This window comes from Thermobia domestica, chromosome 5 (assembly GCF_964235325.1).
Source record: "Thermobia domestica chromosome 5, izTheDome1.hap1.1, whole genome shotgun sequence".
Classification (NCBI taxonomy): domain Eukaryota; kingdom Metazoa; phylum Arthropoda; class Insecta; order Zygentoma; family Lepismatidae; genus Thermobia; species Thermobia domestica.
The window spans coordinates 195,998,709-196,026,105 of NC_137458.1; the positions used below are offsets into that span (position 1 = coordinate 195,998,709).

Genomic DNA, 27,397 nt, shown 5'->3' on the forward strand with positions numbered 1-27,397 from the left:
TTCCGGGTGTAGATGAAATTCCAGCTGAGTTAATTTTAGCTGGGGGCGAAAAATTGTGGAACAAGATACACAAACTCATTCCCCTTATATGGAACAAGGAAGAATTGCCACAAGAGAGGAAAGAATCAATCATTGTTCCAATTTACTAGAAAGGCGACAAAACTGTAATAATTATCGAGGCATTTCTCTTCTATCAACATCCTATAAAATCCTTTCAAATATTCTGTTAGCAAGACTGACCCCATACGCAGATGAAATTATTGGAGATTATCAGAGCGGATTTAGACGAAATCGATCAACTATCGACCAAATATTTACCATTCGCCAAATACTCGAAAAAAAGTGGGAATACAATACCCCGGTACATCGACTATTTATTGATTTTAGAAAGGCGTACGACTCGGTTAGGAGAGAAACATTATACAACGTCCTTACAGAACTTGGAATACCGAGAAAGCTAATTAGATTAATTAAGTTATGTTTAAATGAATCCCAAAGTAAAGTCCGGGTAGGAAAATTTTTGTCCACGAGCTTTCACGTCGAAAATGGCCTGAAACAAGGAGATGCGTTGTCGCCATTATTATTTAACTTCGTTCTGGAATACGCTATAAGGAAAATCAAAGATAGCAACCAGGGCCTACAGTTGAACGGTATTGACCAGGTTATGGCATATGCTGATGATGTAAATTTAATAGGGGATGATAGGAGAACAATAGAAAGAAATGCAGAGATCTTATTAAACTCTTGCAGGGACATGGGTTTAGAAGTAAATGCAGAGAAAACTAAATACATGGAAGTGCGTCGGGACCGGAATACAGCAAATTATGGATGCGTTAAAATATTAAATAATACTTTTGGTAAAGTGGATAGTTTCAAATATCTTGGATCAATATTAAGAGAGGGAAATCATATTCACGAAGAAATTAAATGTCGACTCAAAGCAGGGAATTCGTGTTACTATTCGGTTCAAAATCTCTTGTTGTCGCGAATTCTGTCGAGGAATTTGAAGCTTAAAATATACAAAACGATTATTATGCCTGTTGTTCTGTATGGCTGCGAAACATGGTCACTTACTCTGAGGGAAGAACATAGACTGAAAGTATTTGAGAACAAGATCCTGAGACGAATATTCGGACCCAAGAGGAACGGGAATGGGGAATGGCGGAAACTTTATAACGAGGAACTACACAATTTATATGATCTACCCAACATTGTTAGGGTCGTCAAGTCTAGGAGGCTTAGGTGGGCGGGTCATGTAGCTAGAATGGATGAAAGTAGAAATGCTTTCAAAGTCTTGACTGGAAGACCAATCGGAAAACGACCATTAGGAAGACCTAGGCGCAGATGGGAGGACAATATTAAGATGGATCTCGCAGAGATTGGAATACAAAGTAGAAACTGGATGCAGTTAGCTAAGAATAGAAGTCAGTGGAGAGCTTTTGTGAACGCGGCATTGTTCTCCGGGTTCCATAGGCCATATAGTTAGTTAGTTTTTTTAAAGTGTTATAAAAACTTTATGTCTAGAATTCGGTCCAGATACGTCGAACAGTATGGCCTCTATTTGAATACATGAAAAAGCATGACGAACCGACAGACGAACAGATGGACAGACATCAAAATTACTTTTTCGATATTTGGGGGCGTGAAACTTGAATTCATTGAAATCTCGAATTCGATTTTTATCACTATTACTACAATTTCTTCTTTCGTCGCTCGAACGTGAAAACGAATAGGAATACAACGACACGTAAGGTGATAATTTGTAATTCCCAAAATTTAATGAGTTAAGTTTAATGTGTTGCCGTGCTAGAAAAAAAGCTTATGCCTGTTTGTTATATCATTTTAATATAAGTTTTTCACGCTACTATATAATGTAGAAATATGGTATGATTATCGTTCATATTCATGCTATCTTTTGGAAATATTCGTGTTCCGCATACATAGATCTGTATAATTTCGCTTCGTTCAACGAAAACCCATTCCTTACACAGACTTACGATTGCATTTTGAAATCGTGTTTTTGTCGTCGTTAGAATTTAGTAAATATAAGCATAACACTCAAATTAGTTTTTGACTTCTACAGAAAACCAAATTTCTGTAAAAAAAAAAAAAAAAAAAAAAAGCCCAAAAGAAAAAAACTGCGGCTGACTTAATCCCCACCCTCCTTGTGCAGTGCATAATAAAACGCAAGTGTTATATAAATTATCCCCTACTCTCATTCGTTGCCGCTAGCGCAAATTATAAATAAAATTTTTAAAAAAATCATTCCTATAAATCAAAAAGGCCATCTAATCAAAGTAAATAATTTTAAAAAAATAAAAATTAAAAATAAAGTAATTGTTTTTAAGCACTCAGGTTGTTAAATATATATTTTGCTTGTAGTTTACTTATTGTATATTATTTGTTTAATCATAATACATAATACTCGTAATTTTAATCTCACGTTAAATTCTTAGCCGTAATCGCTCGTAACTTTACAGTGTATTATAAAGATCTATAAATTATTTGTTTTAATTTGTTTTTTTTTTTTATTCATTATCTTTACGGCAAGCACTTTTCTCTTCCCCAATATCTTTTCAGCGGCCGGTAAAAACGGGAACTGCTTATATAGTTTATAATGACCTTTCGTGGGTGCTAAGAGCCACAAAGCCAAAGTTTAAAGCAAATGGTTAAAAAAATGTCGTCTGTTAGCAATCCAAAATAAATCGTCCTATTCCCAATAAACCCGCAAAGGTCGGTCATAATTTCTTGCAATTGTGGATATGAAAAAAAAAAAAGAGAGAGAGGGAGAAAGTCAATACTCTAAAAAGAAAAAAAACACAAGCACACACACACACAGACAAACGATAATTTGACATCAGCTTTTTCCTTTCTTCCTTTTTTCACGACAACAAGCATCATTCGATGTAACGTCATGTCGATATAACAAGGGGTAAACTTGGGAAGACTGTCAAGGTCGCGTATGTTATTTTTCCTGTTCTTGACACACAAATCCGAAGTGAGTTGTCTGCTGATCAAGAACGGGCAGGTAACATACAAGACCATAAACTGAAAACAATAACTGTTTGCAATAGTACACGTATTCTAATACTGAATAAATACGTCGATTAAAGGATACTATCAATAAGTTATTTCCTTATTATACTGTTTCGGTTCTTATTAACATCAAAGTTATACACTTCCAATAATGTTTTGTTAAAAAAAAAATGGGATGGGATAGGATGGGATTCGATGTGGTGTCATAATAATAAAATATCCACGAGTCCGCCACTCTATCCACCTAACCACAGAAGCTACGTTGTGTTTGTTCTTTTTTCTTAAGAAATAATCTTCATAACCATGGTGCGTATCGCTTCGAACCTTAGCATAAGAGTTTTTCTGTTTAATTCTATATTTTCGTACGACATCTTAGTTACAGAAGCTAATTTATATTTGGCAGGCAATCTACACACTAGGTTTTAACCAATAAATGCAACATTAAAGTTCAGTATCCAGTTCCTTCATCCATCTCCTCGACTTCCCTACTGAATTCCCTCCGCAATCGTGCTGTACTACTGAAAAAATCCCTAGAAATCATCGTTGCCAGTATACACAAAACCGAGCATAATTTTGTTTTTTGTTTATATTTTTACTAGCAGCGTTCACCCCGCTTCGCTGCGGTCACCCCGGAACGCAATAAACTTTGTTACTTAGATAATTTTTACTTTTTCGCTTTCAAGTGATATGATAAAAACCATAGAAGATTGCAGTAAATGTTAACATTATATCGCCTGTCATTTATGTTAACCCGCCCCGCTTCGCTGCGGTCACCCCGGAACGCAATAAACTTTGTTACTTAGATAATTTTTACTTTTTCGCTTTCAAGTGATATGATAAAAACCATAGTAGATTGCAGTAAATGTTAACATTATATCGCCTGTCATTTATGTTAACCCGCCGAGTGACACGGTCATGCGGGTTGCATATAAATACGTTTATTTTTACCTATGATGAACTAACAAAGGATTTGTACGTTATGGACACTTGAATGGTCAATTATCTCAAGACACTGGTAATTAAAAATTAAAGTGATATGATAAAAACCATCTAGGGTCCAAATCCTAATAACCCCCCAAAAATGAAAGAAATTGGTTCAGCCGTATTAGCGTGATGAGGGAACAAAGGATTTGTGCGTTCTCTTTTATATATATAGATTATTATTTTATTATATTTTTTGGAAATATCTCCTTGGATGGATTGCTCTCTATTATCTCCACATACTAATAACTAAATTTTACCCATAAACGTAAGGAAAAAGGAATAAATACGGAAAATCGTGAGTTACAGTATACGCGCAATTTTTTTTTGCGCATGGGAGTACGTGTGCATAACCCACGTAAATGCACATGTGCACATACACGGGTTATGTATATGTGCTTCATCCACGCAAATTCACGTGTACAGGTTATGCACGGGTTATGTATGTGTTCATCATCTACACAAATGCACATGTGCAAATGTACGGCTTATGTATGGATAGTGCACATGTGTCGTTCACGAACGTGTTGTCTGGGAACGGACATCTATTATCTTTTTACGGTTTATACCAACACCACCTAGAGAGAACTAGCAAGTCATGTATCATTAGACGCATAAAGATTCCTTCATTTGTATTTTCCCGTAAAATGAACTGGAGTTTTAATGACTTGAGTTTGCTGATTTCTTCTTCAAATTTATTGAAATGTTATCTATCGTTTTTAAATTTAATATTTGTAATATACAGGGTGTTTCAAAGCAACACTGACAATGTTTGGGAGATGATTCCTGACCCAAGATAAGACAAAAAATATAGACCAATCTGGGTGAACAAATGCCCCTTTCGGAGTTATAGGCTGCCGAAAACATGAAAAATTGAACTTTAAAAATCCATAGCTCCAAAACTATAAGACTTACAGCAGTCGGGTCAAGACTTCACATAGGAACTAATATGTGCCCTATCCAAATATCCATGTTTCGGAATCCTGCGGTACTCACGCAACAATTTTTTAGAGAGGGAGTTTGCTTACGGGCATATAATTTGAAGTATTCACCAATTACCTCTATAAAAATTATTGCGGAAGTACTGCAGTATTCTAAAAGTTGGATAGAACGCATACTAGTTCCTAAGTGAATTCTTGGTTTGACTACGGTAGGTCTCATAGTCTTGGAGCTATGGACCTTCAAAGTTCAATTTTTCATGTTTTCGGCAGCCTATAACTCCAAAATGAAGCATTTGTGCAATTAGTTTGGTCTATACTTTTCGTCCTATCTTGCTGCCAGGAATCACCTCCCAAACGTCGTCGGTGTTGTTTTGAAACACCCTGTATAAGTTTAAAATTTTCTAATTAAATAAAGTTTAGAAATATTAAAATTATAAAATACATAACAAGAATTAAACTTTCAAAATATAGATTTGAGGTAATCAGTAAAATCAAATCATTATAAATCGTGGTCATTTTTTAAAATAATAGAATAATTTTCATAAAAAGCTAATACTTAACTGAATAGCTGGATAACTTAAGCCACTCAAGGTAGCAATTAGTGCACTCGTCAAGTTGTTTTGTGTTTCTTGAGTTATAAGGGAACAAGAAATTAGAAACAGTCCGTGAGTAAAAATATATATATATACAAATCTGTCTATAAAGACAGAGAATATATGAGATTTTTATTAATATTGCTTAACCAATAAATAAATTTCAAATAGTTAAAACCTAATAGATTTCTATTTCAATTATGGTATAACTACAGTTTATTCCCCCCCCCCAACGTCATTATTCACTTGCGGTATCTATACACGCTCTGTCCGCAATAATTCTTACATGGCCTAGTTAGTGTGACGTCACACACCAGTGCGAAGGCCTTGTAATCTAGGTGGTGTTGGTTATACGCAGTTGAGCAATCAGTAAAACATTTCCTAAATCATTGGTGGAGTTATAGAAAAGGATAAACGACAGTTTGTTTTGGGTACTCAAGAAATTGTTTATGTGTTACATTATTCTCGAATTGTAATACGTACATGGAATAGTTTTCATTGTGTAGTTACAATGCGTAAATATCTTGGAATATATTCTCAAAGTGTGTACACAATCAGGAACATAAGTCGAAGGCCGTTCACTGCGCGTGGTTTTATTAAACGCGAGTTTGACTGACTTTTTCTGATGATCCTACAAAACTCATTTTGAAACTTGATTATAATACTTCTCTAACTTGATCACAATACCTGAACATACAATAATTTTAGAAAAGCTATCATGGTTTCGTAAACCAAAATCTTAAAACTGCTAATTGGAGCTCTGTTTTCACACATCGACTCGTGATGAAGTCCACCATTCGAGTATTTTATCATTGAGTGCTATTCTTTCGTTGCCAGTTCATTTAGAAGGACCGTGAATGAAGTGTCAGTTCGCATTTTCCTAAATCTATATTCGGATAATGCCAGGGTTGTAAATCATCTTTTGGAATCATACATGAATACGCACTGCATTAAGTTGTGTAATATAAAAAACATTATATAGATACACCACACTGAAACAACTAAACAAATAACGGTAGCTGTTAAGATAAAAAATGAATGTAAATTTGGACTTTAGTTCAACACTGATCTACATCGGGAAAGAAAAGGTACAAAATTTACTGTTAGGGTAAAGCTACAAAATTTCTTACTTCTTTTCATCGACGCAAGTAGGATCGTTATGAAACGCAAAGTGACTAAACATACATAAATAGAGGCTACTGAAATTCTAAGAAGGAATGACTTTAGAAGAACCCTATCTTTCTTTTAGTCGTCAGGTAGACTACTATTAATTTAGGGTGCGTAAGGGCTATTTTCACATAATGAAACATCTGCACTATTCTTGCATTTTAAATATACGCTAAAGTTAGAACTAACAAACAAATTATTATATATTTTAATAAAGATTCATAATTTTAAAGGTTCTTTTCATCGTGTTGCATATTTATTTTGAGTACTAATTTCTGTTTCTGGCAAACGGTAAAATTGTAATGAAATTTAGTTTAAATTAGTTTTCTGGGTTTAATTTAAAGTAGAGGAGATTTTTTTTTTTTTAGATGACTCACAATTATGCACCGATGCTGAAAGAGAGAGTAATAATGAAATAAAGGTGATATAGAAAACTTGGGAGGAAACGAGAGAACTTCGAGAACTTTCACACTTACGATGTTTATCTATCACAAAGTCCAGAGATTCCACACGCTAAAGTTAGAACTAACAAATTATTATATATTTTAATAAAGATTCATAATTTTAAAGGTTCTTTTCATCGTGTTGCATATTTATTTTGAGTACTAATTACATAGGTATTTGCTAAAAGAGTTTACAGAAAATAAACCAGTTGAGAATGCTCCAAGAGCATTGCTATAACAAACTTAGAAAGACCAGTCTTAGGAAGTAACGTGACGCAAGTAACGCGTTACTTTTTAAGTAACGTTTCCTAGTAACGCGTTACATTTTTTCCAATGTAACTGTAACGGTAACGCGTTACAAATTTTTAAGTAACGTACCTAGTTTGCGTTACTTTTTTCGCGTTACATTTCGTATGAGTAATTACAATATATGTATATATTTTTTTCGGAAACAAATGTTTCTTTTCTGTAAGTGAATTTCTCAGAATGGAACAATGGAGCATGAACGATGTCAGTAACCGACGATTCCTGCACTGTTAGTCTTTTCCCGTTTCGCCTTATGACCTCTAGCAATGAAATTTGCAAGTAAATTTGTTATCACTTTTCATCTTAATGTAAGGCGGAACGGGAAATCTCGATGTACATTTTCCCGTTTCGCCTTACGAACTTTATGTTGGTAGCTTGCAAATACATTTATAGATACAATTTGATTTGTTTATTTATATAACAAAATATAGTGTCATTTGCTGTTTTTGGAAGATGAGGACAGCCTCAGGGAAATCACGTGTACTGATTGCAAGCACCTGGAAGATTTTGTCTTAGATTTTGACAGCTCCAAATCAATACATTCAGTGAATGAACTACGAGTGCAATGGTACTGGTAGTCTATTTTACTGTGATTGGTGTTTTTTTTTATAAAGATTGAGAACGAAAATGTTTTATCCTTCGAACATTTGAAAGAATATTTTTCTTAAAAGCTGAAGATGATGCTGAACAGTATTTAAAAGTAAAGTGGTGTCCCGGAGGGAAATATTTATCAACAACTAGGGTGCCATAATTAACGACATTCAGTAAGGAGTTAATATGAATAAACTGTGTTCTGATGAGCAGACCTACTTTATTGATGTAATGTTGATGATATGTAATATTAGAGTTCTTTTAGATCAGTTTGCATATCCTAAAGTCCCTTTGATTATAGAGTTTGGAACAACTAGCTTTAAAAAGCATGTATCGATTTTAAAGTTATTGGCAAGTTCTGATTCACCTCCATTTCATGTGTTCTCATTTTGTCAGTTGTGGTGTATGTTTCTCTATATTCTGTATTTTTAATTTTACATAGCAACATTGTTATTATTATATAATTAGCTTAGCAGAATAATAATAAGCAACCTTTTTCTCTAACGCATAGGGATGGGCACGAGTCAAGCTAAAACGCGACTCGAATCCAAGTCGAGTTTCGAGTCGACTCAAAAGTAATATTCTCGAGTCGAGTTCCGAGCCGATTCACTGTTTTTGGCGTCGAGTTTCGAGTCGAGTCGAGTTTGATAAATGGCTTGCTCGTTTTAACTCGTTTTGAAATCATGGCCTGATTACACTGAAAAGCGAAAGCCATGAGAAATGTAAGCTAAGAAGTAATATGGAATACTTTTAGTGTTGCTCACGAGAGGGGACACTGCTCGCATCCGTGTCGCAACGTTTTGCCTAATCCTCGTTTCGCCTAACCAATTATCTGACACTTTTATGACAAATAAATAATAAGATTTCAGTCCGCTATTTTAGGCGAAAAAAGGATCTTCGTTTGGCCTAATCCTCGTTACGCCTAAAATGGCGGACAATAAAAAAAATCACGGAAATTCAAGTAGAGGGAAATTACAAAAGAAAATTCCCTAAAAAGAAATGTAATTTTTTAAATTAATATTGATATATTAACCCGCGGTCAATATTTTCGAGCAGTTAGGATTAGCAAAATTGTTTTATGTATTTACCATGTCCGTATATATAATGTGTGTGTGTGTATCTGTATGAGAGAGAGAGAGAGAGAGTGAGTCCGCCCGGGAGACAAAAAGATCACTACTATGCAATAAGGATGTTCACTATTATGCACACCAGTTAAATTTGATTCTATCATGCATGTCTTAAACTCCGGATTATCCTTAACTAGTATCATTAAAATTTGTTCAATTTTTACACCATCCCCGAGACGTAGCAATCTTAATCACAGACTTATGCTATGGACGTTCCGGTAGTATGTCAAACGAGTGAAATTTGAATTCAAAAGTTATAATTTTACCAATGCAAATAAAAAAACTAGATGATTAAGTGTTTTGAGAAAATTCAAATTGTAATGTATTGGGACGACAAAACTATAAATGAAGCAGAGACGTATGAAAAAACTGCTCGAGTTTAAAGAATACTTGTTTATCTTGAGCTTCTTTCAGATGTGTTCTTGCACATCTGACCTTAATGTACTTCAGAACATTTTACAATAACAAATACAAATGTTGAAAGTAGTGGAAGAGCTTTGTAGTCATTTCCTGCATTCGAATTTCTAAGATTTGAACAAATACTGGGAAACATTCCAGTATCATGAGAAATTCACTTGCTACAAACAAAATCTATAACGGAACATCATATGACTAAATAATTACACAAATAGCAGATATGTTTGAATCGAATGAAATACCATGTTCAAGTGCACGTTACAAATTTTGTGTAAGGGTTATCTTGGGCTTCATGCATTCCCTTCCACCTTCTTCACCCCACCAGTTTTGTTCATTGTCATTATCACCGCCTCTCTTAGCCTTGGAGCAAAAAAAAAAAAAAAAAAAAATGAGATTTAAACCAAAAAAATAAATAAAATAAAATATTACGCTTATTTTCAATAGTAAGTTCTCAGAAATGTTGAAAGGAAAATGAGAAACCTATTATTTGTTTCAGAATGAACGTTACTTTTATTTCCCAAAATTTTATGTAAGATCAGTTAGGCCTCTTTCACATTATCCGGCGATTTGCCGGATCCAGTTCCGGCTGTTTGCCGGATCCGGTTTCGGCCCCTTTCATATTATCCGGCGTTTTGCCGTGGATGAAAAATATGCGAGCAGGGTTGCTGTGCAACTGAAGAAACAAAACTCAGTGACTCTTGTCGTGTTATGGTGGTTGTAATGGACAGACACAAAATGTGTTTTCTACTCGCCTTGTTAAGACACAGGCAGAAAAAAAAACGTCAGAGACACATATGGATTCACCCTTTTTTAGCGAAGCGGAATCTTGAAGGAGATTTTTCTATACTGTTTCCACAATTAAGGGAAGACGAAGGAAAATTCTTTAATTACTTTCGTATGTCTATCGCATCTTTTGATGAGTTGTTGGATAGCGTACGGACCCAGCTGCAGAGGCAGAATTCAAAATTTAAGAACTGTATTCAACCTCCAGAAATGTTGGCTGTAACATTAAGGTAAGATAATTTGTATTTTTTATACACATAGATAACGCTAAATTTAATGTGATTGAATAGATGGTTGAAGAAAGGATCTGAGTCAATTTCGTGTAGTCATAAGATATTGAAGAAAAAACATGTTAAAACATTTCACTACAATATACGAGACGAAACACTCAACACAAGAAGTTAATTCCTTTATCAATAGTACTTTACATATATTCACAGCTGAATTTCCAAGGTGATGGATCCAGGTCCCTTCTGCAATCAATAGAATAATGTAGCCAGTGGCGGATCTAGCCTGAGGCCAGGGGGCCTAGGCCCCCCAGTTTTTTGAGTGACAAAAATAATTTAACGTATTATTTATATATTTTTGTAAGTTTATAGTAAACTCATGATATATCTATGATAGCCTGGGTTCTGGCAGCCCCCATATTTTCCCTTCTAGATCCGCCACTGAATTTAGCATAAATTAGTAATAAAAATAATAATGTATGGCTAGGCAGAGTATAAGATTTCTATAACATTTTTCCCGGGGCCCCTTTTTCCTTGTGATAATTTCGAATTCTAAGGGGGAGGGGAATAATTTCACGGCGAAAAGTCTTTTTTTCAAAAACCATTGAAAAAAGAACTTTTTTTCTTAGGTCTACTAATTCAAAACTTCGGGACCAATTCATCCAATTTGTTTTAATTCTAAATTTTTGATTTTGTTATTTTATTATTAATACTTTTTTTTAGATTGGTCAATATAATTTTCTCCCCAATTCGTATTTTTGAGTTAGAAATGTTAGACTCGGCCGTTTTGGATGACTCCTGAGGGCAAAATAAGTTTCCAATCGAAAAAAAAAGTCCAAACTTGTTGAAAGTAAGCAAATACTACATGATCCTCAGATTCGACCGTAAATTGACCTGCAAAAGGCAGATTGGAAAGACGGGTAGCAACCTCTTTTTTTTTTATATATATTTATTTTTGAATATTTTCTTAGAAAGACCTTTTAACACATTTTAGGTCATATTTTGCCCCCTACAATTCGTATTTTTGAGTCAGGACCGATTATCACGACTAAGTTACGATGAAGGGGGTTATAAATTAAAGTTTTAAATCCAAATCAAATATTTTGTCTTAAATACTGTCTCTCTTTCAATTCAGCACGCGAATAACTTTCGACGAACATTGTTGTGTTAAAAGAATTGTGAAGAAATAAGTTAATGTTAAATTGTTTCACTTCAATGAAACGAGGGGGCTGTGGTGGGTAAGTGGCAGAGGATTCACCTCTGGTTCAGGGGTGCTTGGTTCGATCCCAGCTTTCGCCAAGTGAACTTTGTGTTGGACAAGTACCGTTTGTGTGGGTTTTCTCGGGGTTCTCCCGTTTTCTCCCACTTTCTTCATTCCATCATTTCATTCATTTCTCATCATCACCGTCTCTTTTAGCCTGGTTCGAATTTTTTAAAAAAACGCATCGGTTTGATCTGGAGCCTGGACCAAGGTACCCGTGACCAAATTTTGGTAACTTTCGGTCCACTCGTATGGTCCCTAGGCCGCACAAAGACAGACAGACACATAAACTCTTTAATTTATTTATATTATATTATTATTATTATTATTATTATTATTATTATTATTATTATTATTATTATTATTATTATTATTATTATTATTATTATTATACTATTTCGGGTTTATTCTTTTGTTTTAAGCGTTCCAACTATTGACTCAAGTCTCTTTAAAGCACTGCTCTAGTCTCTGAATTCAGAGGACTATTCAAGAAATTACAGCCAGATAATTATAAAATATATAAAGTACGGTATATTTATCAAATATCACATCATGAATTCTCTCTTGCTTTGCGTAGCAAAATAGTACATAAATATATAGCAAAAGACTGTATTGCTGAAATATTTGATAGTGTATATTTCAATTTTGGGTCACCACAAATTTATAGGTCATTTGTCCAGTGCTACACGGACATCTCCCAATCTTCTATTACATAGAAAAATAATAATTTATATTGATTTCGACACTTCGGTAGTATTGGTCGTTTTCAATTAATTTTACATGTCATCTTTCCCCATATATTATATATACAGGTTTGGTTAATTACTCCAGATGTACTGGGCTAGAACATAACCACATACACAAACACACTCCACATAACACACAAAACCACACGCTCCCATATTATAGCAGCCACTTTCTGCTCTTTCCTGGCAACACTTGCTTCCTCCCCCAACACCCATCCGGTAGTTTGCCGCGTATATGTGAAGAGCTTCATTGCTTGTAATGTCCCGCTTGGCTATACACGGCGATTTGCCGCGCCGGATTCTAGCAGGGAGATCCGTCTGTTTTTACTCGCCGGATGAATGTCCGGCGACCGCCGCACATATGTGAAGAGCTTCATTGCTTGGAATGTCTTTCTACCTCGTCCGGCAATTCGCCGGAACGGATCCGGCAAATCGCCGGATAATGTGAAAAGGACATAACTAAAAAATAAAGCTTACATTAAAAGTAAACAAGTAAAACACAACTTAGCATTTCAGTCATCTAACATTCTAAATGAATGCAATACGACACAGCATCTAAATAAGAAACTAACTAACTCTATGGCTTATGGAACTCGAAGGTTCAATGCCCCGCTCACAAAAGCTCTCCACCGACCTCTATCCTTAGCTAACTGGATCCAGTTTCTACTTTGTATTCCTATCTCTGCGAGATCCATCTTAATATTGTCCTTTCATCTGCGCCTAGGTCTTCCTAATGGTCGTTTTCCGATTGGTCTTCCAGTCAAGACTTTGAAAGCGTTTCTACTTTCTTCCATCCTATCTACATGACCCGCCCACCTAAGCCTCCTAGACTTAATGACACTAACAATCCTCTGAAAAACCAGCAAAATCTACAATAATATAACTTCTGCATCCACATTAGTACGAAACAGAAATATAAAATCCATATTTTCGTAATACTCATGCAAACTATATTTCCTTTAAGATGCCTATTAGCAGTACCATTTGACAATATCAGACATTTGGAAACAAACTGCAAACTAAAATATTCACCTTTAAACGAAATTAATAATAGGGAATAAAGTATGTGTAACTTGTTTTTCTCTCATCTGAAATATAGCCACTATAGATGCTGTGAGGGAGTTAAGTTTAAATAAAAGGTATATCGAATGTTAATGTTCTCAAAACGGAAAGGAAAAATAACCATAACACAAATGTCGAAGCATATCCCCTAAAGCAAATGCTCGTACTACAAATTAGCTTTGTGGAAATAAAATATTTCTCAGTTCTTCATATAGTAGGGAATAATCTTTCCAAATTTACCTCCACTGTTACTTCCGCGAATTTTTTTATAGTTCGCCATTTTAGGCAAAACGAGGATTAAGCCAAACGAGGATACTTCTTTCGCCTAAAATGGCGGACACAAATCTTATCATTTATCTGCCAGAAAAATGTCAGATAATTGGTTAGGCGAAACAAGGATTAGGCCAAACGATGCAAGATAGCTCGCATCTCGTCTTGTTTCGATAGCGAGACTACAAGAGATTTTTTATAATAAGCTTAGTTCGTCTCGGCTTAACTGAGCCGGTGGCTCGAGCCGGCTCGCTTGGGATGAACCATCGGCTCGAGCTGGCTTGGTTGAGACGAGCCATCTGTTCGACTCAACTGAGCGAAGGGCTCTAGCCAACTCGGTTGGGTGAGTTGTTGGCTCGGCTCACTTCTCGGTTTGGGTTGATAGTGAATGAGTTGTGAGCCGATCTGCTCGAGCCGTTGACAATTCTAAACCCAGGCTGAGCACTTTTGAAGATATTTGGCCAGTGCCCTATAACTTTTAACAATGTTTGGCTCGAGCCCGAATACTCAACCTAGACCCTCAACCCAAATTCAGAAGCTCGTGAACAATGTCCTTGACTCCTAGACTTCACGACTACCAAGGTTGGCAATCATCTACGTTTTTAGTATTCAGATATAAACCGCCTATCTTTCATGTTTATACACAGTGTTGTTATAATAATAATAATAATAATAATAATATAAGAAGAAGAAGAAGTCGTAGTAGTAGTAGTAGTACCATTGATAATAATTATATTGTCTATGTTAGATACTTGAAGAGAGTACTCGAAGCTATACACCAGATTTGGCTCGACTCGACTCGAAACTCGACCCTAATTCGAGTCGAGTTGGAGGAAATTTTTCAAGCCGAGTTCTTCGGTCGAGCTCAAAGATGTCTGTTTCTAGTCGAATCGAGTTTCAAACAAAACTTGCTCGAATTCACTCGTGCCCATCCCTACGAGTAACGCAGTATGGCATTTTAGTCAATGTTATATTACATTAAAATATTCATATAGCTGTCAAGTAAAAATTTGTCCTTGTATTTACTTAAATCGATTCAGAACGTGCAATAATAATAATAATAATAATAATAATAATAATAATAATAATAATAATAATAATAATAATAATAATAATAATAATAATAATAATAATAATAATAATAGCGGCAGTAATAGTGGTACGGAAAACTGAAGTAATAAGATTTTTTTTACATATTCAAAGTTTCGGACCTAAAAGTAACGCGTTAGTAAAGCGTTACTTTCGAAGTAAAGTAACAGTTACTTTTTTGAGGCAAGTAACGCGTTAGTAACGCGTTACATTTTAAGAGAAAGTAAAATAACTTGTAACGCGTTACAATTTTACAAGTAACTTACCCAACACTGAGAAAGACCAAATATATATACACAAAATTGGTACGTCCGTCAAGCTGGCCCGCACAAATTTCATATTCAAACTAAAACAGTGCCAAAAATTTGTACCCAATATGTACCAATTTGTACCACTAAAATTAGAATGTGTACCCCCACCAATTTCGAAAAAATTGAATTTTTGATGGCGGGCCAGCTTGACGTCAAGCTCGCCCGCACAATTTATTTTTCTTTCCAATTCAAACAAAAACGGTACCAAAAATTTGTACCCAATATGTACCAATTTGTACCACTAAAATTAGAATTTGTACCCCCACCAATTTCGAAAATATTGAATTTTTGATGGCGGCCGCACAATTTATTTCTCTTTCCAATTCGAGAAAAACGGTACCAAAAATTTGTACCCAATATGTACCAATTTGTACCACTAAAATTAGAATGTGTACCCCCACCAATTTCGAAAAAATTGAAGTTTTGATGGCGGGCCAGCTTGACGTCAAGCTGGCCCGCACAATTTAGTTTTCTTTCCAATTCGAGCAAAAATGGTGCGAAAAATTTGTACCCAATATGTACCAATTTTTACCACCAAAATTAGAATTTGTACCCCCACCAATTTTGACAAATTTGAATTTTGACAAATTTGAATTTTTCTCTTCAGCATGCATACATTTAGTTTAAAAACAAAGCATTATTTATTCTTTTTTGTCAATTACTTGTTTAATTTTCCCATCCTGGATTTAATTCCTCATCCGTCTTGAGGAACAATTTTATGAAACTGTGGTTCATTGTGAGATTTCACAATCTGAATACAATTCGTCTTATAGTGTAATCTTTAGTTTAGTCTTCCATTGTTAGTTTAGAGATAAGGTTAAAGCTTTTGATTGCTTCTATACATCATATGACTTAGCAAGTGCATACTTCATCCTCCTCCCTCTTGCTTTTTTTTTTTTTTTTAAATCTTGTATCCAGTTCTTATTTCTGTTTAGAGGAATAGAAATAGGTCGACCAAGAATTCATCATGCAACCAAAACGAGGCAAACCACCCTCTATTGAGAAGCGTTATATCGAAAAGGATATCCCAAAGTATAAGGAGGAAGTAGTTCAAGATGGTACGTATTCTCTTAATTAATAAAAACACCAACTTACTTACAAAAAGAGTTGTGTTTTGAAAACTCGCATCGTGAATTGTTTCTGTCAACTTAAAAGCCATTTAAATAAAAATGCATGTACACAATAATGTAATAATGATGAAAATTCTATTACTTATCAAATATATATTATAAATTTGAGTAGATACACATATGAAAACGTAGAAACATGTAGAAGCGGAGTTAGGAATCGTCTGCTGCGGGGGGAAAGACCTACAGTACAGTCTCGCAAATTTTGACAGGTCTTGGTAAATGGCCATCTAATAAGTGGCATTTTTACTTTTTGTCAAAAAGTTGGAGGGGCAATGCTTCCCGTGCCCCATAGCTCCGCCCAGTAAATGAAACACAGAAAGGTCTCTGAATTAGCATAAGCAAGTTAAAAGAGGGAGCGAACCAGTTATATGGATCGTGCTGGCGTCACAGGTTGGATAACCAACGTCGAGGGCATTTTCCAGTGCAATGGGAAGGAGTTGGAGTGAAGAGAAGATAACGTTGGCCTCTGAGCATACTCTTTGTTAGCTTTTCAATTCTGGTGGAGATGCATGGAGTTCACTAAATTTCATATTACTGCGTTATCTTTTTTGGTATTTTACCTAAAAATTTGGGGAGACGCGTTCCCCATCACCCCCGCTAACAACTCCCATTATCTAAGTCTTATCATCATGGTCAAGTTGCAGGAGGGAAGTTGACTGACGTAGTTTAACACTATAGAATTGAGAGTTGGAAAAATTTCAATTTAATATAATATATCACAAAAAAATTTATAACCGATCAATGGGCCTGACGAAATGGTTTCGAGGGCCGGATTTTGTCAGGGGCCCGACTGCTTTTAACCGTAATTAAAACCTAAAGTGTATCTACAATAGTTGTAATAATTTTAACTAGATACTTAGTGTCCCCCGGAACTCTGCTTTGTTTTTCGGGGCTGACATGTTTTCCAGACATGTTTTTTAAAGGCTAGTGCCCCCCGGAGCTCTGTGAGTGCCTCCGGAGGAGACCAGAATAATACGTCTATAATATAATAATAAATAGAACAGTACCGGTACCATGTGAAAATAATAAGTGCTCTTCCGAATATCGTTGAGCCTCCCCCCGGAACATTATTTTCTGAAATAAACACTGCTCAGTGTCTGTTAGTTTGTCCGAATTTTCTTACATAGACTGGTGTCTGTACTACTAATAATTATGTATTCTGTGCATAACTTCGCGTGTTCTATTGAACGTATCATTTAACTTGGAAAATAACTAAGTTAAAAATAATAATTTCGCTCTAATATAAAGCCAATCAGGAAAAAAAGAAAGAAAATACATCTACCACGTCTAAACTACTAAACAGATTGATTAAAGAATGGAAGGAATACAAATCTCTGGGTGTAGACGAAATTTTAGCTGGGGGGGGGGGAATTGTGAAACGAGTTACAGAAACTCATTTTCCTCATCTGAAAAAAGGGAGGAATTGCCACAAGATTAGAAGTGATCAATCATCGAAAAAATGAAATGAACTCTTTAGCTTAAAGTTCCACTTTTATGCAAGCTAAGTGCTAAAGACGGATGAAATTGTGTGATGGAAGAAATGGTGGAAATGGTGGGGGGGGGGGGCTTTGCCTGGAAATGTGAAAATTCTGCAAGGTATTTCATTTACTTTACTATAGTAAGTAAGATTTCGGGAGGGGCTTAAGCCCGGAAGCTCCCCCCTTAAATACGTCACTGATCAAGGCATCTGCCTTCTGTCAACATGCTATAAAATTCTCTCAAACATAGCAAGACTGACGCCATACGCGGATGAAATTGCTGGACGTTAACATTGTAGATTTAGGTTCAATTGATCAATTTAATTATTAATCAATTTACCATTCGATTAATACTCGAAAAGAAATGAAAATATAATAAAGAGGTTTTATTGGACGCTTGTAGGGCCATGGGTTTAGAAGTAAATAGAGAGAAATCTAAATACATGGAAATTCGCTGGGATTATAATACTGCATATGGGTATGTCAAAATATGAAATAATATTTTCGACAAAGTGGATACTTTCAAAAATGTAGCATCAACATTAGCAGACCAAAACTATATGTAAGAAGAAATTACATCTTGACTGAAAGCCGGGAATTCGTGTTATTATTCAGTTCAAAATCTTTGATCTTCATGAATTATGATGAGAAACTTGAAGCTTAAAATATTTATAAAACAATAACCATGCCTGTTGAACTATATGGTTGCGAAACATGGTCGCTTACAAGAAAGCAGACAGAGTATTTGAGAATACAGTAGGTCATTCGTTTTATATTCGATCATTTTGATCATATTTGATCATATTCGAAATATCCATGGTGAATGTCCGCATTCTTGTCTTATAACTTTCTTTATTCTCTTCTCTTTGTCTTCCTATAAGACCTGTATGGTTTTCTAGTCCATGCACTACTCGTCTATCTCTCTAGTCTATTCCTTTCTTCTTCAGAACTTAAAACAGTGTGTTCCATTTCGCGTTATCAAATGCCTTTTCTACACCGATGAACGCTGTTACAACCACTAAAGTTTACTCTTAGAAACTGTTCGATTATCAGTCGTATAGCCTCTCATGTTCCTTTAACTGACACCAAATAAGTCTTTGGACAGGTTCTCCTCTATTCTTTTTTCCACACGTCTTCGAAGTATTCTTATAAATATTTTTGACACAAGTAATATCAAACACTATTGTTTTCACATTTAACTCTCAAAATCTTTTGGTACTTTACCTGTTACGCACATTTTGTTTATTAGTTTATACAAAACTCCTTTCACTCTTTATCCTAAATTATTTATAATTTCAGCTGGTATTTCATTTGGTCCGGTTGCTGCATCTGACTTCAGTGTTTGCACTGCTTCTTCAAATTCCACTTTTAAAATTGATGGTCCCAAGTAATCTTCATTTACTTCTTCATCCACCACCGTTTCTTCCCGGTTCAGTTTCTTCGTAAACTTCTGCGCAACTTCCATCGATGTGTTCTATCTTCTTCCTGTACCTGAACGTTTCCGTCTTTGTCCTTTATTACATTTGCAGTGGTTATGATGTGATAAACTTAATTTTTCATGTTCTTGTAAGCTTGTTCTATGTCTCCAGTCTTCATATTTTCATCAATTTCCTATCATTTGCTAACCACTCTTTTCTTGCCTTTCTTGTTTATCAGGTTTCTGTATTGCTTGTATACTTCGTCGTCCTTGTTTAGTTTGCAACTTCTTCGCTTTTCCACTAATTTCAATATTTCTTCAATTATCCATATCTTGTAGTTCTTTTTTCCTGTTTCCCCATGTAATCATCACAGCTTTTGATTATTCCTGCCATTAAGCCCCTCTTACATAATATTTTTCGCAGTATCTGTTGTGGTAACTCATCTATCTGTCGCTCTCCAGAATTCTTTATGAGTCTTGACATCTTTCTTAGTTTGAGTGAATTCCACTTGATACACGGTTATAATATTCGCGTCATCTTATAGAGATCGATAACCAACACGAGGGAGTCATCTGTGTCCACATCTGCACCTGAGTAACTTGTACAGAGCTTTACTTGGTTTCTGAATCTGTTTCGGATTAGAATATTGTCTATTTGGTACTGTTCACTACCTCCTGGTTTGACCAAGATAAGGTATAGTTTTAAAAATTACATAAATTCAAATTTCTCGAAATGGGTGGAGAAACAAATTCTACTTTTCGTGGTACAAATTGGTACATGTTGGATACAAATTTTTGGTTCAGTTTTCATTCAAATTGGAAAGAAAAATGCGTTGACGTCAAGCTGGCCCGCCATCAAAAATTCAATTTTTTCGAAATTGGTGGGGGTACAAATTCTAATTTTAGTGGTACAAATTGGTACATATTGTGTACAAATTTTTCGCACCATTTTTGTTCGAATTGGAAAAAAAACTAAATTGTGCGGGCCAGCTTGACGTCAAGCTGGCCCGCCATCAAAGATTCATTTTTTTTTTTCGAAATTGGTGGGGGTACAAATTATAATTTTAGTGGTTCAAATTGGTACATATTGGGTACAAATTTTTGGTATCGTTTTTGTTCGAATTGGAAAGAAAAATAAATTGTGCGGGCCAGCTTGACGTCAAGCTGGCCCGCCATCAAAATTTCGTTTCTTTCGAAATTGGTGGGGGTACAAATTCTAATTTTAGTGGTACAAATTGGTACATATTGAGTACAAATTTTTGGTACTGTTTTAGTTTGAATATGAAATTTGTGCGGGTCAGCTTGACGGACGTAAAATGGTAGGCTATTTCTCTCGTATAACTAGAGGAAGAATAATCGCATATGGGAAGCTGGAATATCTGAAAACCAAGTTGCTCGAGCCATGAGCCAGGATATTAAAACAGTAAGATGTTGAATTGAACGATTCGAAGCAGAAGAGGAACTGGGATTACAAGCTAAAGCGAAACTGAGTAGACCAAAAGTGACAACGGAAGACGAAAATGTTTCGTTTATTGAAGCTAAAGCAATAAACCCTTTCGCTGCTTCAAAAACTGAAAACAGCTTTAGGTTTGGAATGAAGTGCAGAAACATGTAACTATATTCATATTATTTGTTGTGCTTTACAGGCCAAATTAACAGATACACATATACGGTACATGCTCGCTTTTAGTTCGCAAGGACGCACATCAACAAGTCTAAGACTTGTGAAACCGTATAATCGGGAGTGATGAGAAAGTGTTTAGTTTATACGGAGAAAATCTGTTAAAACGTTCTACGATATGTTGTTTTACGAAGACACATATTCAAAATGGAGGGCTCAAAATTGAAAAATTCGCAAAATCATTTCTCTATTACTTACGTTTCTCGATATGGCTTCTTAAATCTCCCGAAATCCGGAATCTTTTCGCCAATATCTGGGAAACGGTCGCCAGTTGGCCAGTGGCCACCGGTTACTATTTGTTACCAAAATGTTTACCGTCCTATTAGATATTGATCAATGCCAATATGATCTCTCTATGACTTATGCTTCCCGAGATATGATTCTTAAATTTCCCGAAACCGGAACTTTTTTGGCCGATATCGCGCGAACAGTAAGAGTGACGCGAAAAATTCCATCACTTTCTCAAATAGTTTTTCATGCTGTATCGAATGGAGGGCTCAAAATCGAAAAATTCCTAAATAACAGACAGACACACACACACACAGAGAAACAGAGAATTCAGTAAGGAACTTTTAAGTTCGTTGAAAATTACGGAAGCTGTCATCTGTTTTCTAAAAATAAAAAAAAATAGTTTTAAGAATCCAGCTTAAAAAAGAAACAAAAATAACTTGGCTTCTGCGCAGGAATTTCTTTTTCAAATTTTAGTTTATTTTCTGCTGTAGTATATCCTAAAATAAGTTAACTACTGTAGGATGAAGGTTGTAATATTGACATTGCAAGTAAATGTAATTTTACTTTGATTCTTGACATCTCCAATACTTGAAAACATAAACCAGTTTCCTTTCTCCTATGTAAGACCGGTCGGATTAATCACATGTTATATCAAGAAACAGCAAAATGTTTCCAAATATTCTTGCCTTTACCCTGCTGATATCGAGGCTTTTTCATACATGTTTTCCAATTTTTAATTCCAAGGAAAGTAACCGGACAAAGACATACTTTGGGGACACTCGAATTGACAGTGAATCAATTAACAAATTGCGTGATGCAGATGGTAAATTTTTGTAGTATATTTTAGTTATTATATTTCTTCTACATCCACTGCTTTTAAATCATTTTAGATAAAAAAATGTAATGTATTAATATAAAATTTACCACTCTAAATTTCTGTAATTTCCTGTATTCTAGTTATATTGTTTATCTACAACGAGAATTTCATATGCATAATACAATATTCCTCTGACTCTGGCAAAACTGGAGGGGAAAATAATTCAGACCTAAAGAAAATTCGTAAGGATTTACGGTATTTTTTTTTTAATTTAATCTCTGAAAGACAGTTTAGGTATTTGTAAACAGAAGGAAACATAACCCGGTCCTATGCTATTACATCAAATTTTGAGGTTTGGAAATTGTCAAAATTTATTAGATGTTTCTATGCATCTATGCACCTTTCCCGAAAATCGAGGGGGTGACCATCCTACCTATTCCAAATTTTAGAGAAGTGGTTCTAAATGACATCACAGGGCAGGGGACAAAATTTGAATGTCCCACGTACAGGCCATATGACTCTAATTTTCCACCAGGAAAACGTCATATGATTAAACTCTACGAAACACAAACGAGTTTCTTCAACTCTACTAAGCACTGCTTCCATATGCTCTATAAACTGTGGCCCGCGTCTACTGTCTTTTTTTATTAACATATTTTATATATCCCCTCCCCCTCAGTTTTGAAAATAAAAGAGTGTTCAAAGGCTGCAGTATTTTATAAAAATGATAGAACCCTTAACACAAGCAGATAGAGGAAGAAGAAAGAGGAAAGGAGAGAGAAGTTAGAAACTGGAAATAAATTGAATTTGATACGAACACATAAGAGTTATAAGTTCAGTATTTCCACAATATTCCATTATTCAAAATAATTTTCTTCATATGTTAATAAAACAATAATTTCTGGACATGTGAGTTGAATATAACACGTTTCTTAATTTGAATATGCTCACAAACATGAGTAGGTAACAGAGCTTGCTCATGGTTATGCGGTTAGTGTGTGGTGGGAGACCCGGGTACGATTCCTAAAGAGAGCTCATGTGGTTCGGGTCCCGCGTTAAGCTTAGGTCTATGTCTCATATAGCTTCGTTGCTCAAAGGGACGCTAAACTCAAAATCAAGTAAAATCAAATTAATAGGTTACATGAACTCTTAATTAAACACCAGAAGTCAGTTACAACAGGTTAGCAAACTGGTTCACGAGCCAATGTTTATTATAAGTAATTATAACATACCCTTGTAATAAATGCTTTAATCTACTTACTTAGCTCATTCATACTTACGGTTATTTTAGGGGTGATACCTTTGCAGTTATGGCACCAAGTTGCATAAAAGAATACGACGATCATCTTATCCCCTTCTTTGCCTATCTCACGTAGTACTTCATCCTTAAAAATTAAGATGATCAGTTAGGTTATATCATAGAAAGTGAGGATTATTAATAACTCATTGTTTCTGATAGCATCTATTAAATTTATTCTATTTGAACATAATTATTTTAATTATTCTTGAGAATTTATTTTTCGGGATGTGATGATATTATTCTGTAGTTCTGTGTAATCTTAACAGTTTTGAAAAGTTATGCTTTGAATTATTATTTTTTGTATTTGAATATAAACAGTTTTCTTTTGAAAGTACACTTGAAGAAAAATGTCCTTTCAGATTTTTTTTTCTGATTCTTCTCTTTACATTCAATGGAGTGCAAAGAAAGGAACATTTATAAGGGCGTCGTAAATTAATTTGTAAAGAAACTTCAGTGCCTCCAGCATAGTGCAACATGGGTAGGCTTTTGTTGTTATCAGGGACGTAGGCAGAGTTCTGAGTTTGGGGGGGCATACTTGCAAATGGAATAATCCATATATATATATAGAGGTGCGGATCCAAGGGGGGCTATAGCTCCCCTTGACGCTCAGGTTGGGCTTCGATCCTGCTTTACACTGGATAAAACGGCAAACTATGGTTTAGCCCTTCCCTTGATCATATCCTGGATCCGCCACTGTGTGTGTATATAGTGTTTCAAAACAACACCGACAACGTTTTTGAAGTGATTCCTGACACCAAGATCCGACGAAAATATAGACCAACCTTGGTGCACATGTTTCCTTTCGGAGTTACAGGCTGTTGAAAACATGAAAAAATGAACTTTAAAGCTCCATAGCTCCAACACTATGAGACCTATCATACTCGGGTCAAGACTTCGCTTAGGAACTAATACGTGTGCTATCCAAAAATACATATTTCAGAATCCTGTGGTACTCACGCAGCAATATTTATAGAAAGAGTTTGGCTGCGGGCATATAATTTGAAGTACTCACCAGCTTCCTCTATAAAAATTGTTGCGGAAGTACCAAAAAATTTTGAAACTTGGATACTTGGATAGGGCATATACTAATTTCAAACTGAATTCTTGATCCGACTACGGTAGGTTCCATAGTTTTAGAGCTACGGACCTTTAAAGTTTACTTTTTCATGCTTTTGGCAGCCTATAATCGCGGAATCGATTTACGCGGCAACCGCGGACAATCAACACGAAATATTGTTTGGAGAATTTACCAATAAATTGCCCTAAACTTCTCTTCCCGGAATTAGTTAAGAAAAGTGAACTTCTCCTACGAAGTGTGATAATGAAACAATTATTTAAAAATTATGTATTACTTATGCAAGGATATATAACTATAACATTATAAAACGCTGTACTTCATACAAACACTTTATGGTACATTTCTACACATCTGTTTGCCTTGTACCTTTATATACTTTGTAACTTGAGAAAATAGTTACAAATAAAATAGTAACAGACATTCACTACCCTAAAAAAGTGACATGACTTCCATGAGGGTACCTAAACTGAATATACAGACTATCAAGATGTATATTTTAGCGTTAAAATGTAATATTCTACATCTTTGAAGAAACATTAAGCCCTATATACTAGACTAATAAACTTCAATATAATTTCAACTGGCTTTGGTATAAATTTAATAAGCATTAACAAACTAGCATTTTTTCAAACATCCTGACTTCCTTTACGTATTAGTACGTTTTATTGTTCACAAAATCGTTAGAATCTTTAGTGTATCTCAAACATAAATCAATAGCAAAATAATAATTGGTAAAATATTGGCCTAATATTACAACACTATTTTTATGCTGTTCTTGAATCATCTGACAACGTTCCGCCACACTATATTTACAAATTACTTGCTGAACACAAACTGAAACGTCTATGCGACCACTTTGCGAATATGTCAATAATTTTATCTGCTTCAAGCTTAGAGGCTATCTCTTGTTCTATTTCAAGTATGGCTAATGCTGATGTTCTGTCCTGATCAGACTTACAACGTAGATGTGCTTTGAGCCTCTTATACACGCTGAAAGAACACTCACAAGAAACTAACGACATAGGTAGATTCAAGGCTATCTCCAGCAAATTCGTAGTTTGGAGGAAAATTGTCTTGGCCAGAGCAGCATGCAGGTCCAAGATATTTGTAATTTCCTTCTCTTTCCTAAGAGATTTTATGTATTTTTTACAACAACGGATTCATGTTTAGGAAAAATTATTTCGAAACTGTTCTTGATGACTGCTACTCAGGTTCTTTTCATGTGAAATAAAATATCCAGATTTTATAAATCTTTGCATATTTAACTTAATTTCAGGAGCACATACATAGCAAACTTAACCTTGCACACTCTACATTCAGTAAGAAAATAAACTAAGCATACAAGTTACAAAACACTAGTTACTAATGTGTATTTACTAATAGATACAAAGTGAACTCAATTATACTAATTTTCCTTTTATATCAACTAATCTTGGATCATATTTAATCCACATTAAACGTATTAACTACATAAAGAGAAACTTGCTCTGAAAATTATTTGTTGACTATCCAATAATTACAACAAACATTAGTCTTTTCGGGTTCGATTCCCAGTGAGAGGGCATTAAAATTCAAACGCGTTACGTCACGTCTCATATAACCTAAGTACAGCAATGGGATACTAAACTCCAACAACCAACATCAGTAAACATTCATTTTGAAACATAATTGCGAATTTATAAAAGTAACACATATTAAAATTAAAATACCCTTTTCCGCTTTCTTTCATAAATAATTCTTCTTCTTTTTTGTAATACTGTGGGATGATGATTGAAGAATACATCTAAAATAAAATGATAGTTCGGTGACTTATCCGTTGGCGGATTTGTCTATTGGCAGATTTGGTAATTGGCGGATTTGTCAATTGGCAGATTTGTCCATTCTCAGGATTGGCGCATTTGTCAATTGGCAGATTTGTCCATTCTCAGGATTGGCGCATTTGGTCATTTTCGCGTTTAGCGCATTTGGTAATTGGCAGATTTGTCAATTGGGAGATTTGTCAATTGGCTGATTTCCCCATTTTCACAATTGGCGCAATTGGTCATTTTCGCGTTTGGCGCATTTGATAATTATCAGATTTGTCAATTGGCAGATTTGTCCATTTTCACCATTGGCGCATTTGGTTATTGGCATATTTGTCCCAGATCCGACAAAACATCAAGACATTCCATGATTATTTTCTACTTGCTTCTAAGAAATAGCTGATGACAAAGACACTAAAACTTTTATCCCAAGTTGACCAATAAAAAAAAGGTAGCGGACCAAAGATACTCCCTGCTTACCCATGGTCGTTTCACAGCAGGTATTATCTTCAGATAGAGAAAAAGAAGCTTTTGTGTAGAAAACAAAAAATCTACAGTGTTTTCGAATTACAATATACTTCTCCCTGCTATTGGAAGAACCAGGTGGCTACTTTGATCCAACCTCACTCAACCTCACGCTCACAAACTCATTTCGACCTCACACTCACTCGACCTCACGCTCATAAACTCATTTCGACCTCACGCTCACCTCACCAGTCTGACCTCACGCTCACTTAACCTCACGCTCACATAACCAGTCTGACCTCACGCTCACTCAATCTCACGCTCACTTGTGAGGTTGAGGTCTTGTGAGCATGAGTTCCGAACTCGTGAGCGCCGACCTCATGAGTTTGGACACCTTTGGTCTAGTCTAGTATCCTAACGCTCTTGACCATTGGCAACTCTGTAGAAATCTTCTGCTGCGATGTTATCAAGCGATACTAGCGATCTCCAAGGAAAACGAAGTCAGCGCTTGGTGGAGCTATACTACTAACTAAAGCGTGGGGATCTGAGGCTAACAAAAATCAATGATCCTTTATAAATAAATCGTTCAGAAATATTTTCTTTTAAACGGTTTTAACTAGCTTAATCCCAAAACTGCCACTACTAGA

The 27,397-nt window shown here is 35.3% G+C and overlaps 1 protein-coding gene across 1 annotated transcript in view; it reads right to left on the bottom strand.

The window, feature by feature from the left end:
* The window catches only part of LOC145686329 (thioredoxin-2-like), a gene marked incomplete in the record, with an annotated part of 476,938 nt that overhangs the window by 442,875 nt on the left and 6,666 nt on the right, over nt 1-27,397 (bottom strand). The window contains 1 exon segment of the mRNA XM_081759540.1: nt 23,386-23,490. Within this exon segment, the coding sequence (XP_081615666.1) occupies nt 23,386-23,490 (105 nt within the window).